General features: G+C 33.2%; 1 protein-coding gene across 2 annotated transcripts in view; it reads right to left on the bottom strand.

Moving 5' to 3' along the window:
• Positions 1 to 438: 438 nt before the first annotated feature.
• LOC113819713 (transmembrane protein 62) overlaps positions 439 to 16,836 on the bottom strand; it is a gene marked incomplete at its 5' end in the record, with an annotated part of 22,729 nt that continues 6,331 nt past the window's right edge. Inside the window, 10 exon segments of one of the 2 annotated variants that reach the window (XR_011398707.1) lie at positions 439 to 3,336; positions 3,727 to 3,860; positions 5,009 to 5,449; positions 5,866 to 5,921; positions 6,048 to 6,166; positions 12,056 to 12,184; positions 12,390 to 12,471; positions 12,866 to 12,988; positions 14,501 to 14,651; positions 16,741 to 16,836. The exon segment at positions 16,741 to 16,836 is cut by the window's right edge and continues 60 nt beyond it. Coding sequence is in view for 1 of the 2 variants with exons in the window: in XM_070124634.1 (XP_069980735.1) it covers positions 3,228 to 3,336; positions 3,727 to 3,860; positions 5,009 to 5,096; positions 5,866 to 5,921; positions 6,048 to 6,166; positions 12,056 to 12,184; positions 12,390 to 12,471; positions 12,866 to 12,988; positions 14,501 to 14,651; positions 16,741 to 16,836 (1,087 nt within the window). 2 annotated transcript variants of the gene reach the window in all.

Raw genomic sequence — 16,836 nt, forward strand, 5'->3', positions numbered from 1 at the left:
GGCTGAAAATTTTCTAGAATATTCTAATATATCTTTTTAATTACACAAAAAAATAATCCAATATCAACTGCAAAGCATCAGTCTGTTTTATCTTATTTCTTATATTTTTTTTTCTTTTTTTTTTGTGGACATAAATGTGAACTTTCGAAACCTGAATGATGAAAGAGTGAAACACAATTAACAATACATCCAAAAACATCAGTAACGAAAGAGTGAAATGATGAATAATTGGCAACAAATAATGGGGATCACTTGTATATATAATGATACACCTTTCTGCTATATGTCACATACATGACATAAAAACATTCTCTCCTATACAAGGAAAATATGTATCACTTGAATAGATGCCTAGTATATTATTCCTAATTCACTTGCATAGACAATTATCAATAAATTAAATAAAAAAATCTGGTAACTAAATGTAAAACTACAAAATAATGGTGTAACTTATTTTTTTCCATAATTTAAAAGACCTTTACAGACTTTTACTGTAAATGTATCACACAAAATACTAACAAAGAATATGTCTATGAAAGTGTTACACAGTCAGTTAATTAACAGTAAGTTAATATAAGTATCTCCATTACACATTTTTACAATTATATTTGAATTTGTATATGATTCTGAAATTTTTAAATCATAATACCATGGAGAAAAAACATTAAATAATTAGTCAAGCATCAAATTTATCATATTATGAACAGTGCTGCATTACAACAGTTTTATTTAGGATTGTAATAAAGGAGGTAGGTTCATTCCAAACAGTAACATATTACTAGGATGGATACTAAGACAGTTTGCTCTTCCCATAAGACTAACTTTCATGGGGACAGCATTTTTGAGTTGGCATAGCAGATGCCCCACTTCATACATATACATACATATATATAAACGTGTGTGTGTGTGTGTGGGGGGGGGGTGCGCATGCACGCCGATGTAAGCGTGTAAGTGTGTAAGCGTGTAAGCATGTAAGCATGTACGCATGTAAGTATGTAAGCATGTAAGCATGTAAGCGTGTGCAAGTGTGCAGGTGTGTAAGCGTGTAAGCGTATGTGCGTGCATGCGTGTACGTATGTGTGCACACATGTGTGTGTGAATACGTGTGTATGCGTGCATACGTGTGTATGTGTGAATACGTGTGTATGAGTGCATATATATATGTGTGTGTGTGTGTGTGTGTGTGTGTGTGTGTGTGTGTGTGTGTGTGTGTGTGTGTGTGTGTGTGTGTGTGTGTGTGTGTGTGTGTGTGTGTGTGTGTGTGCGTGCGCATGTATGTATTCACAAAGAAAGAAATTAGACTTAAATTACTTTTTAGATAAAAATGTCACACCAACTTTGTTTCTATTTTGTATGAAATCTGGGTAGCATGAACAGAGAGCAGCACCAAGAATCAAATGCAATGTGTTATCTAACCAGATGCCAGATACATAATTCAGACTCGATATAAGTCTATAACTTTAAAACACTGGACAGTCTCATAGTTATATATTATTATATATATTATCCAATATGAGAGTATATGCAGAATGTGTTTACTGGTAAAACCTGAAAACATAATTATATTTTGTTTTTATGTTCTATATGCCAAGGAGTGTCAGTATATATTACTTGGCATCTTTTTTTTAACCAAAATCTGTTTCCTTCTTAACACTGATTTGATATAGTATTAAAAACTTTTTTTTTCATAAATGCATAACCTAATGCCAACACCACTATTTCATTACAAATTGACACCATGCATGTCTGGAACCTCAGTTTACTTATTTGCTTCATACAAATGCTTCATTTCAGAATTAGTGTACAGTCTTTTTCTACTTAGACACTTAACAGACACAATGTCCTTTCATTATCAAACATGGTAAACATACACTTGTGTGATACTAAAGAAAATGTTAAAAATGGCTCATAAAATTTAACAACTTTCACACACAACACTCATAGTATCTCTAAACATATTTTGATATCACTTTAAACATATATATACATACCATTATAATGGGAGTTTCAGGCCATCTTTTATAAACATAATTCTTTAAAAGCTTACCAAAATAATTCTGAAAATTATTTTTGATCACATCAAAGATATTTCCTTTCCAATGAGCTCACTTTACTACTGAATATATCTTTATGGTATATACAACTTTTCTCAGGTATACAGTATTTTCAGTCAATTTGTATGAAAAAAATACATGCACATGGCAAGAAGTCTGTGCTTACTTTTTGGCACACAGGATAAAGGGAAGAGTCAAGTTTGATGTTTATTATCATGGATACTTCATTATAGTTTAATCCCTTATTCAAAGGTCATATTTATAATTTGGTGGGGTTACTGTATTACTAATTCAAAGATCTTATTGAACTCTTTACAAGCAATATTTAACCCCTTGTCTAGTACAACTGAGCTTTTGTGCTATATATATTCTCAACTGCTTGGATCAATTTTCAGTACATGGTTGTACCATAGCTCTTACTTATCCTAAACACAATTATCTCTCCTCTAACATATTATCTTTTGGAATGTTGATTTAATAATCACAATTACTTTCAAATTACAACCCTCAAAACTAGATTAGTATTCATGCATAGCATGACAATTATGAAAAAATAGAGGATACGAAAGGGATATAAGCAGTAATCAATATATTTTTGAGAATTTAAAGGCTCTTCCATAATCAATTTGGCATGTATTAAATTACTGCCAAATCTGATTATTAAAAATAATAAAATAGATTAAGAAATAATAAAAAGAAAAAGCCATGAGAGGAAAACATGGACTGGGTGAAAATGAACGAGAGGGAAGAAGAGACAACAGAGAAAAAAGGGCACAAAAGTATCTGAAAATACAGAGCTTACAGAGAATGCAACCACTGGAAGCAATTGCCAAAAATGTGAACAAACACACAAATAAATAAATTATAAATCAAATATATAAATAAATACATAAAAATAAACTTTAAAAAATGACTGACTAACTAGCCTTTGTCATATCTTTGCCTTTGACAGACAACCAAATTCTACAGAAAGCACTTTGGCTTTATGCTATGGTTAGATCAAATATATCATAATCTTCCTATCATAGAATTTCAGTGTAAGTTTTACACTCATAAGTTGCTTAGTATCAGGGACTTCCATGTATAAGAAAACTATAATAAAGACTGGATAATTTACATGTGATAATGATTTTCTAAAGAATTCAATCTATAGAATAATAATAAATGCTGAAGTCAAAGAGAGCTCTGTGTAACATCATCAACACTTCCAGCATTTTTTGTGAAGTCATTCTCCTCTGCTTCCAAGCTCTGCTGTCTTGGGATCCATATTTGAGCTGCTCCTCTGAAAACAACAATAAAAAATGTGATTCACCGACTTACCTAATAGATCAAAATGTATGGATACCTGTATATATTCACCAAAACAATCAAAACAACCATGGCAATTTAAAAACAATGTGTGTATTGCCTCTACTGCAGCTCAGTTTGGATTCAATATTACCACCATCAAGATGCCATATTGTAAATAAATCAAAATGAAGTACACACGGTATAAATCAGCATACGTTAGCATCTATCCACCATCATCTGTACAAGCAGACATAACCAAAATCAAAGAGCATGGAATCTCACATTTAACATTCTGCCTGATGAATCTTTGAGAAATCATTTCAAGGTTAACACACATCAAATCTAAAGAATAACAGTAAAATAACATTTCTTATCAATTCACCTAAGAAGGTTCTTATGAGCAGTGGCTGCCTGGTACCATAAAACTAGTCCAACAATTGCCGACCATGTGCGCAAAGGGCCCAGGAGGAGTGCCATCGTGCCATACGCCAACCAAAAGAAGTAAGCTGAGATCATCTGAAAAAGTAAAGCAATACCAATCAGGCATTTAATTTCCAGTGAAATACCTACAAGTTCTATGACTCTAATTAAGAAGACAATAAAGATACAAGTAAAAATAGATAGTATCTAGAAGAGCTATTTTTTACTGAAAATAAGCCTACAAATTCAAATGATCATCAGAATCTCTTACAGACTCAAGTGAAAAAGGGTACAATTAAATGGATTTTCAACAAAATTCTGGAAATGTGTTTTTTTGTTTTCTTCCTATCCCAGTCATATATTTCAATAACTATATATTTAGTTTTCATTATGATTTAACAAGTCAAACAACAATCAACTAATAATTACTGCCTCAGTGATCTAGGAAACACACTACAAAAATAATATAACAAGAGCAAGACAAATCTCAACATCATATTACTTCTTAAACCAAACCTTAGAATTTATAGGTTTCAGTACAGGATAAAACCAAAGCATAGAATTTACAGGTTTCAGTGAAGGATGAAAGTGCTGATAATTTAGACTAGAAATAATCAATATTTTCCACATAAATGGCTAACAAATTTAACCCCATGCTGATGGGAAAATATTGCATTAACTTAGTTTTGTTTTGTTAAATGTTTCTGTATACAGATGCCTCTGCCAGTGCTTAGCCACAAAGGAGTCAATTAGATCTTGTGACCTCACCTTTCCTTGAAATAGCTGGAAAACACTATTTTGAACTAATGCTATCAATACTGACACTGTTATTTTTGTTATAAGTTTTATAATCGCTATATTGTTATTGACATTACTAACAGCATTATCAAATACTAAAATATATTATCATAAATCAAGGAAAAGGGCAAACAGATGAGACAGGTTGTTCTCATAATTGGCTCATTGGTGATTTAGTACTTCAAAACAATTGCTAAATGAAATACACAGTTAGCATGGCATGCAACAAGTGTTTAAAAGAAATGAAGACAATTCCTGATATCTAATGGCTAATCAAAATCTCTATATATTAAGTGTGTTTCTCCCAAGCAAAAAAAGAACATTAATGCTTATAAATTCAGTAAACTTCTATGGGATTTATTATTTTATTTGTCTCAATAATCACATCCAAAGTGAGTAAATGTATTAAAGCAACTTCTGAAACAAAAATTTAAAAATAGTCCTACCTGACTTGTAATAATTATCAGCAAACAAATATGTCGCCAAAGGTACTGGGGGAAACTGCAGATGGGGCTTATGTACAATGACCGAAATCTGAAAAAATCAAATACATATATAAGTATAAAACATGACATATAAATCACATTCTGTATCCAACTTTGTATGTATAAGTATGAATGACAACAAATATAATTCACTGCTGAACAAACTACTGGACCACAGCTCAATATCCCAGGGACATGGGATATTGAGTTATGGGATAATATTCCTGACCACTTTTGAAAGTAATTTTTAGTTTAACCCAGTCACGCCGGGTACATTTTGTAGCCAAAATAAAAAAATCCGGGCGGCTACAACAATCAGTGGGCAGAGCTTCCCCGGAGTCTGTCCGCCCGCCGGTCGCAGCCCACTGCTGAGTCAGAGCGCGACCCCGACACAGCAACACACTGGCGGGACGTGCGGAGTGTTTATTTTTTTCAGGTGTCTCAGATATGGGACACCCGGCGTGAGTGGGTTAAAAAGGGTTAAATCTAAATGATAAGAATGAAGTTGAATAAAAAAACAGCATTACCAATAATATAATTTTCTACACTTCTTCATGGTGACACAATGTCATCCTTCTCTCCAAAGCTAGATATGAACTGAGATTCTGGACATTCAGATTTAACACACTGAACTACTTCATTAGGATTTTGCCATTGCATGAAAATCTGTTAAGTTAGGGTGAGGTACATCTATAAAGTACAATATTATAAGCTACTAAAACAGTCTACAACTCTCAAAAGATGGAAATATTTATTAAAGAATTTTCCTCATCCTGTCCAAGGTGTTCTGACAAAAAATTCAGAATATTGTAATTTACCGTAGGTCAATGCAATGGGAAACTGCCATAATGAGTGGTACTTGGAAGACCACCATCTGAAATGAATAAGAAATTAATCTTAATACAATTTGCCATTCTGAATAATTCACTAAATCATAAATACCTTTTCTCAACTAAGCATATATGATGTTCATTAACAGTCACTGATAATACTTCCTTACCTGAAAGAATCCATAGGCATAAGTGAGAGACCCAGGTAGGTAGCTTCTGTTGACAAAGGTCCCCCATGCAAATACCACACCAATATGGTCTTCAATCACTTCCCCAACAAACCAGGGTCCTGCAATGTATGCATGAATATATACTGTATGCAAACCAAATAAGTAATATGATCACATTTACAATATACAGTACAGCAGCGTTAAAAAATGTGTTTGACCTTCTTTCAAATCACTAAATATGCAACATACGTTATATGCTTTTGCATCACTGTGCTTTCTGTGTTCCAATATTTTGAGTATTGATTAAGTTTTAGGTGGGAAAATGAACTAAAGCACATCAAATCATCAGGAGACATCCCTTAGATCCATAACTGAAACCTTTATATGATCATGTCTTTTTGGTTGCAGCTAATATAAAAAACAATACATCTGTTAGTCCCACACAAATCAAAGTGATTTTGGATTTTCTGTGAATAAAAACACAAATGGTATCAATCAGAGATCTGATCTTTTATGGATTTGGCATACTTGTGTGCCTATTTCTTTCCCAAAATGTAAGTTTTTCATTGTATCCATTAACAGACAGAGGTAGTGTAGCAACATAATTATAAAAAATATATCATCAATTACTGCTATCCATAAAGGACATTTGAATAAGAAATTTAGATGAATCTGTTCGTTGATAATGAAAGTGAAATAAGCTTGGGTGACTTTGAAGGTGTTGTCAATAATTTAAAAAACATTGTTGATCATGGAGGTAGAGCATGCAAAATAGCCTTCAGTGAAGCTGGTGCTTCTGCAAATAATGTCACTGATAATGGTGGTTGAAGAAACTAAAATATCCTGTTGTTCCATTGTTTTACCACAGGTTGTGGATGGCTCACTAATGTTATAGGCACTGTGTGTAGATTACATAGGTAAGCAAAGTGTGTTGATGATATTACTTTCATGGATTTCATTCTCAATTGCTACAAGCCTGGATTTCTTGAACAAAATTATAACTGATGCTAACTGTACTGAATTTTGTTACTTAAAAAAAAAACATAAATCTAAATATAGAGCAAAGCTGAAATGGTAACTCTAGAGCATAAACAAAAAATATCACTTGTCAATGAAAAACAAGGATATGACAAAGCATTGCCAACAGGTAAAGGGAATGTATCATGATCTTTCATACCACAGCAAATTCTCAACAGGACTCAATCAGTATATTGAAGTACTGTATATACAATGGAGATAATCAAAAATTCCCTTTAACCACTTGCCACCGGAGATGGCATGCCTACTGTGTGTTTAATTTAGTCATTGTTTTGAAATATAGATGGCTCCATAAGTACTGAGTCACCAATGAGCCAACTACGAGAACTACCTGTCTCACCTGTTTATTTTTTTCCTTGATTTTCAATAATATTTTCTAGTATTCGATACTGCTGCCAGTAATGTCAATAACAATATAGTAACTATAAAGTTCATAACAAAAATAACAGTGTTGATACTGATAACATTAATAAAAAAAAATGTTTTCCCACTATTTCAAGGAAAGGTGAGGTCACAAGATCTACTAATTGACTCCTTTGTGGCTAAGCACTGGCAGAGTCATCTATGTACAGAAACTTTTAACAAAACAATACTAAAGTGAACACAACATTTTTCTGTCAGCATTGGGTTAACATTTTTTTATATTACCCAATGTCCTGCTAAGATTTCCCTCTAAATCCCAAGTGGATTTCCCTCTACATATTTCCACATAGTGTAATATAATACTCCACATCTTTTACATATGAGATATATATCTCAACTTACATCAGACATCAAAAATGCAAACTATGAAAAACTAAACTGCAATAAATAAAGCTTTTGTTCTGTTATATTCTACCTCTCTCATTCATGGAAATGTGGTAGATATCATAGTAAAGTTGATTAATAGATGACATCCTTTTACACATTACAGATCACTGTCTGCATTCTCCCCTAAAAACTGCAAAGTATGCAGTACAAAATTCCTAAGTAATAATGTAATTTTCTATAACATAGAAATGAAAAAGGCTCATTACTGTCAAAATATACTGTTCCTATTCCTTCATTGTTTTGTGTATTCCTTATGTTGAAATGGTCAAGAGTATCTAATGGTTGGATAACCATACTGACTGAAATGAATTATAAAAACTGTCTGGGAGATGTCAAAAAAGTATGATCTCTCATTTTTACTCAAATGAAATCTGAATCTGAGCATAATCCACATCTAATCAACATCTACAAATTATCAAAATATATGGAAGAAAACTTCTGACTAATGTAGGGTACCCCTTCATCAATATAAATCATTGTAAATCCGTATCAATGCATAACTCTACCATATATCTAATGAATAAAAATAAGCAAAACTCACAAACATCTACAACTTGTCCCATCAACCTGAATATAATGATGAACCTGTGAAAATATTTTCAAAACATAAGGCTCTTCATAATGAAGCATAAATGGATCCAAAGCTGGTTATCAAGTGAAAAATGTGTATGAAATCAACACGGGTACTTGTGGATTATACATCATGCAAGAAAATCTAACCCATACCCTGTAATCCAGGAAGCATAAAAGAGATAAGGACAGGTTGTATTTTCTCTACATTCAGTGTCTGGTAATACCAACAATCCTTCACATTTGCAGACACCACCAAATACAGAACTAGGTGATAAGTAGGGAATATTGCTCAAAAACAAAAATATATTAGAACAATTTAACTTGAGACACACATTGCACATTTATATACATTCACTTTCCAGTTATAATGAAAAAAAGAAATAAAGAAAAAAAATCTGGTAAAAAGGTCAATATTCTGAGCCCTTGCTTAGGTGATGATGAAAAAAGCCTTTATGAACACGTCATCCTACAAAATGAAATTCTCTAAATGGGCTAAAACAATTAAAACAATTGAATGTCTGTAAAAAAAAATAAGGAATCTGTTAATTAGAATAAAAAGAAAATAATAAAACAAATAATAACAAAAACAAAATAATAATAGCAATAATAATGATAATAATAATAATAATAATAATAATAATAATAATAATAATAATAATAATAATAATAATAATAATAATAATAATAATAACAATAATAATACCATCACCACCACCATCACCACCACATTACCATTATCATTATCATTATCATTGTGATCATCATCATCATCATTATTCTAATTATTAATATACTACTACAACTACTATTACTTCTAGTAATAATAATAATAATTATAACATTAATAACAATAACAATGATAATAATAATAACAATAATAATGACAATAACAATAACAATAACAATAAAAATAATATAATTAACAATAATAATAATAATAACAATGAAAATAATAATAACAATGAAAATAATAATAACAATAATGATAATAATAATAATCACAATAATAAAAACAATAACAATAACCATAATAGTAACAAAAAAAACTGCATATCTTACAAGAAATAACAGGAAAAATCAACAATGCACAATCTCACTATCATTTGCTTTTTTTCTGATCTATGACCTATAAGCTAATAAGGAGCTAATAAGGAAGCCTATGTGATCTCAGCTGATTTCATCTTTCGCTGGACTTTTCAGAAAAATATATATCCTTCTAAAACTATTAATCATGATGTTGTTACTATTGTTGTTAACATTATGATTATTATAATGCTATTATCAATACTAATATCATTAAAAAATAAAGAATCTTTCCAAAAAATCAAGGAAAAGGGTAAACAGGTATGCTAGGGTAGGACTAATAACTGACTCCTTGGTGATTAAGCATTTGTAGAGCTATTCATGTGTAAAGACAATCAATAAACAAAAAACCGAGTGGACATGGAATGAATTCTCAACCCTTGTGACAATGATGGGTTAACAGATGGAAAATTAATAAATAACCTTTTTTTTCATAACAGTAACAGTTATGTATGATGTTATGTGAAAAAGTAGACCTCTTCTGTTTAAAGAACTAAAATAATACTGTATAATGGTAGCAGTCCATGACTAATGCATATACATATATACTTTGTTATGACCCATGTTAACATTTAGGGATGCCAGGCTTGTACCTTTACTGACCCTTAAGATGGTACTGAAAATTGGCCCTTAAAGGATATTAAGTTTGATGATTTATATGGTAATGCTTCTCACACCTGCAATAAGCACTATACAGCCTATTAAACAGAAAACTCTAGTCTCCTTTCATAGAATGGTGTTCTTGGCATAAGTATTCCAAATGATGTTGAAGTGCAATATTACCCTTGGATATTCTACAAACCATTTCTTAAACTTTAAGGCTGAATTCACAATCTTGCATGCATCATAATTAGTTGCTAACTTTAATTTCTAGTATCCTTCATCTATCAAGAGGTGCAATTTTCCAGAGCAAAAGAATGTACATAAATGATGTATCTGTGAAGGTCTGTAAGATCTAGAAATCGTATTAACTTAATAACTCTTCTAACAACAATTGAAAGATTATGGCCACATAGCATGAGGAAGATTTTCTTAATATACATTTCATACTGTCAAAGTATATTCCTTACACTGGATCCGGATACTTCACTGCCATCAAATGACCAACAATACGGACTATAGACTTCCGTGAGTGGCCACTCTAACGGATGTGCAGCCTGTAGGCCAGGCACATATGAACATGCATGTGCAGTACCAAGACACCATGCTTCCGTTTTCCAATTTTGTTTTTTCTTTTACTACATAAATTGATTTTTTGCCATTTTCCAGTATCTATATTTGTCATTTTATTTGCTTTATCTAGATGGTAATAGACTGTTTCCCTTGCCCAGACCCTTATCATCTCTCTAAATAGTCCATAACTCTGTGCAGCTATAATTACAATAAGTAACAGTTTGTTATGTCTTTTTTTCTATGTTCAATATTCTGTAATACAATTTGTGCCACCAGTCAAAGCAGCCAGGAATAGGATCCTAAGCATGAAAATAGTGACCTACATACATTCCACATTCATTTATCAATGGAAATGGACTAAAATCCACATGACTCAATCACCCTCAGGGAAAGTTTGTGCTCTTATGCGCTCCGACACAGCAGCGGGCCACGGCCGGTGGGTGGAAAGACTCTGGGGAAGCTCCGCCTGCTGATTTTGTAGCCACCCGGAATATTTTATTTTTGGCTACAAAATGTACCCGTCGTGAATGGGGTAAGGATCATATATACAGCAAAATTTTTAAAATATCTATTTCATATCCCCTAAGTAAATTCTTTATGGAAGATATCTACAAGAAATCAGCCAGTCCTATAATTCTGGATAAATATTATCATTCTATTTACACATCCAATTACATTTGAAAATAGGGAGGCAGGAGATATAACAAGAAATTTGTAGTACACAGTAAACAGTATTCAGCATTAAAAACTGAAGAGATATCTTCTAAAACATTTCTTAATATAAACCCACAAGCGACGGTACATTTTTAAGCAACAAATAATATTCTCCAGGCGGCTTCACAATCGGCGCGTGGACAAGTCCAGGAATCTGCCCGCGCGCCGCGCGCCACGGGCAATAAAATCAGAGCACAAGCTCTAATCTATTGTCACACTGGCGGGACGCTGGGTAATGTTTGTTTTTCCAGGTGTCTCATATGTGCGACACCCATTGTAAGTGGGTTAACCTCTTTAATATTCCATTTACCTGAAGTAAAGGTAACATCATCCAATTCTCAATTATTCATATTCAATTTTTTTTTTTTTTCTTATAAGTGTCCCACAGTATGATCATTCTGCTCTTCTCTTCTATTTGAAAAGCCTTTTCAAATAATTTCTTTTAATAATAATCTAAGAATTTTGTCACCATATCTATTTCTTTAAAGCTGTTCGCCAAAAATTATCCCTACTAACAAAGACCTTCCAAACAGAACAGGTGAGTATGAGGAGTATGTAGAACAAGCAGAATTAGTATGGCTGAAGCTTGAAAGGATTAAAGAAAAAAAAAAACCTACCGAGTGGCAAATATATGGCTGTCAGGATTAAAGGCCAAAAGAGTCTGTCCACTGACACCATTACCCACAGCTTCCGTAATATGGTGTTACAAATAGACCACTTAAGACGTGGTCGTACCATCCGGCGTTCTGAAATACAAGAAAAAGACATAATTTGGAGGACTGTAAAGGCTTAAAAATCACATCATTATACATTACACATGTACAAAGCGTATATTTCATATTTAATTTCACATAAAAGTGCCATTAAAATACATCCCTCTTGAAGTTATTAATAAATCATGCATTATTTACATTTCAGTTGAAACAAAACTTAAAATATACATCAGCTTACCAAGAACTAAATGATGTATGTATCGAAGTATACAAAGAGGAATCACACATATGCACACCATGATACCAAACAGGAATTGGAACTGTAAACATAGGAGAAAATAAATTATGAAACTGCAATATCCTCATAACAGACCTCATTCTTGTTTTTTCTCTTCTTTTTTTTTAGCTCTGTAAGTAAATTAACAGAATAATTCAAAATACAGAACTGACTATCAATTGAAAGCAGTAAATTAGAAAGATATCAGATGCACCTAACAGTAAATCTAGCACAAGTAAAAAACGTAAGGCTAGAACTAATATCTACTTATTCTTATAGCATTAACATATACAGCATAAACCCTTAACTATGCTATTGAGCAAGCAAAGGTAACGCACAAAATAAAACAAACCTATTACCAAGCTAATTAATTTATCTCTTTAAATTTCATTCCAAACAGCTTTAAAAGGAAACAATATCTTTAAAGCAAAACTTACACACATTGAGACATTCGACATCAAGAGAGCTCTGGGCCAAAAACTAAATGATGGTCGAGATTCGTCAAGAGAAAATGGCTGGGTAACTGTTCTTTCCCGTCCATCTCTGTCTCTAACATGTACCTGAAATGAAGTTATATTGCTAAATGAAGTGCATATCAAACTATCTATATCAAACTACTGTAATTTGATATGCATTTCATAATGCTTAAAGAAAAAGATTGTGCTTTATCAAAATATACTTAAAAATCACCTTTGGCTTGTAATACATTAATTTTACACTGCTCCACTTATATATCAATTTGTCTGAAATGACTTTAAACAATTTGTCATTAATATTCATGTGGGACTGATTACAAACCCCTGCAATTGTCAAGCTCAGGAGATGTTCATAACCTTATATGATGTAGTAATTTTCACACACCATTCACACCCTCTCATATAATCTAAATTACTTATAGATCATTATTTATAATACCTATTGCAAAGTATCATCTAAATATATGCTTTAGTACACTGTTTAGGAAATAATGATAAGAAATAAGGTGTTCAAATGTTCAGCATGGATGTTATTTTTGTAATTCTAATTACAGAGTAGATGTAAGCAACAATATAATAGCATCTTCCTGTTTCATTATAATCTTACACTTTAGGGAGCAACATGTCACTTTTCAAAAGATCTATAAAACAAAACAGCACTCTATATTCATTCTCAGTCCTTGAGGAATTGCACTGACAAAATTGCACACAATAGGCAACATAAAAGGATATACTTAATTTCAATATATGAAACTTCCTATTCAAACACCGTGTTGAAGAAAGACAGGAACTGTGGGATGGCTGGCAGCTACAGCTATGCTGTGCAGCTTATTGCAGTTTTATTTTCTGGGACTACCAGGGTTTTTCATATAGTTATCTGTAGATGGTTGAAGCCACAGAGACTGACCTTAAATTGCTATAGTACTGTGTATAATTTTCTGAGATACACTTTACTGAATCTCCAATACTTGTCTTTTCTAGCTTTCCTTCTTTTAGCATTAGCCTGTGGATGCCCATCAGCTTCACCTAGCTATGCCAGTATTTCCTAAATCTGCTAGAGCCCTTACACAGCAATTTAGCCAGTTTCAGCCTGGATGGATTGTTGGTGTCTTCTTCCCCCATTACCTAAAATTGGTTATAACTTTCTCATACACTCTAGGATGGCATAACATGAATGGCAGGTCCACTGTGACTTTAGCTTATTCATGCATTTTGACAGAGAAGGCTCCACAAGTGCTGTCACCAAGGAATCTATTACTAGTACTACCTATCTCATGTTAAGCTTTTTCTTGATTTTCAGAGTTTTTTTTCTTGTTACTATCATTCAAATATTATTATAATAATCAAATGTTAATAATAATATTAACAGTATCATTATCACTAGCATTAGATTTTTTTAAATTCCAAATTCAAGGCATGAGGAACTCTGATGAGGTCATGTAAGGCCTACTAATTAACTCCTTTGTGGCTGAGCACTGTGTCCAATATAATTCACCCAAAAAAACAGTGGACAATACATGTACTCATATAATGGTAAATAAAAAAAATAATAATTATGGTTACAACAATATCAATGCCAAACATCAAACTTCTTACCACTAGTGAATGTATTCCATCTGCATATCTCTCAGCATTCCATTTAGTTACATACAATGGTCCTTCTACATGGGAAAGTACAAGCCACGACTGGGACTCATCCAGTCTAACTCTAGCCTCTACAATGGGAGCTAGTGACCAAATCAGCACCCTGTTGAACCAAAACAAATACATGTTAAAATAATCTATAATAAGAATAAATAACTCATGCCAACAATTGCAGAAAAGAAGTACCCAAAAGAAATATTTTTACATCATTTCGCTGTTCTATCAGATGCATTACTTTATTAGCCCACTGTCACCTAGGAAATACAGCATTCACTTTAAATTTTTATTTTAATGTCCCTATACATAGATGGCTCCACAAGTGCTTAACCACGAAAGAGTCAATTCATAAATCACATGACCTCATTTGATTTTACCTTTCCTTAAGTTTTCTGGAAAAATTCCTTTTAAAATAATTCTATCAACATAGATGCTGTTGCATTTAATGTAGACATAATAATTATTACAAAGTCATTAACATTACTAATATTAATATAAGAAACAGAGTATTTCCAGAAATCTAGGAAAAGGGTAAACAGGCAAGATGGGTAGTACAGGTAATTGATTCCTCTATGATTAAGTACTTGTGGAGCCATCTATGGGACTTGTAGAGCCATGTGACAGTGTATTACTGTATTTTCATACCAAAGAAATAGGCATTCTTGAATCAGATGTCTGGGGAAACCATGCATTGTAGTTCATAGCGACAATATGCACCTTGTCTAAATGATGCTATTGTCAGTTTCACCTTCTTACCTAGCTTTAACCCACTCACTCCAGGGTAACACCCTCACATGTCATGTCACATGTGCTACACAGTTGTCTGCTGTTTGGCCCTCAGGAGGAACAACACCCCTATATAGGCTCATTGCCTCTTTTTAGCCTCATTACCTAAAAAACTGTTTAAGCTGAAACCAAAAGCATAGAGGACATGGTGAAATTATGCTTTCCATGCTTCTAATTTTTCCCTTGAATAGCTGACTCTCCTTGCACCCTGACACTTAGTTCAGCAATGCAACTGGAGCTCCCATTGTGAGTGGGTTAATGTTCTGGTTACATTTGCTTTAAATTCATAGGTCCTTAGTGAAAGTTGAAAAAGAAAGAAGGAAAAGGTAATGATGATTATCATAGCATGAAAATGATTTAAAAAAAAAACATAAATAAAAAGTGATTTCCAAAGAGGAAGTAAATATTTGAGGAGAAAGTCTACATACAGGCACATATTGTTTGTCATTACAAATGCTGGTATTGAATGATGAGAATGATGAAGGAGGTGTAGATGAGAATGAGGGGGGAGGGGAGGAGATGGAGATGGCAGAAAGGGGAAGAGCAATGAGAGGGAGGGAGGGAGGGAGAGAAGGAGGGAGGGAGGGAGAGAAGGAGGGAGGGAGGGAGGGAGGGAGGGAGAGGGAGGGAGGGAGAGGGAGACAGAGAGACAGAGAGACACAGGCAGACACAGAGACAGACAGACAGAGAGAGAGAGAGAGAGAAAGAGAAAGAGAGGGGGAGGGGGAGGGGAGGAGAGGGAGGAGAGCCAAATGGAGAAGGATGCAAAGGACAAGGAGTAGAGAAGGGAGGGAGAAGTAGGTAAAGAGCCAAGAGCAAAAAACAAAAAGTTGAGATGAGAGGAGACAGGAGACAATAAACCCAAGAGAAAGGTAAAAAGTGAGAAGAGAGATATGAAAGAAGGAAACAAGCAAGAAGGAAGAAGGGAAAATGGAAAGTGAAGGGGATGGCAAAAGGGAGGGGGAGGAGAAAGAGGTAGGGAAAAGGGAAGAGAAAAAGGAGGAGGAATAGGAAGTGGAGGAGGAGTAGAAAAAGGAAGAAAAAGAAGGAAGAATAGCAGAAAAACTGATAAAGAGGATAAAAGATATATAAAATTTCCACATATAGAAAAGTATGAGCTATCATTACAAATTTGTCAATGAGGTTAACAGCGCAATGGAAAACCCAGTAAAAAAGATCTGCAACAAAATATGGAGAATGCAAAATATTGAAAAGAAATCATTAGAAATAGGTCTTGACAGCTGTACTTTTCAGAAACATTTAAAATCATATATAAAAAACATTTAAAATCATATATAAAAATCTTAATAAACCATATGATAAAATAAGAATCTGTAATCTGCATCCTGATGAAAAATCATATATCAAACATTTTACATCATACATTTGCACGGATAAATCCAACTGACCTGATATGCGAAGATTCCCTCAAGAGGTGCAGTGGTTCGTGGAGGGGCATGGCAAATAAAGCGTGCTTGGGGTTGGTGACAAGGATAATGGGCCAT

The sequence above is a fragment of the Penaeus vannamei genome, chromosome 8, assembly GCF_042767895.1.
Source record: "Penaeus vannamei isolate JL-2024 chromosome 8, ASM4276789v1, whole genome shotgun sequence".
NCBI classification, from domain to species: domain Eukaryota; kingdom Metazoa; phylum Arthropoda; class Malacostraca; order Decapoda; family Penaeidae; genus Penaeus; species Penaeus vannamei.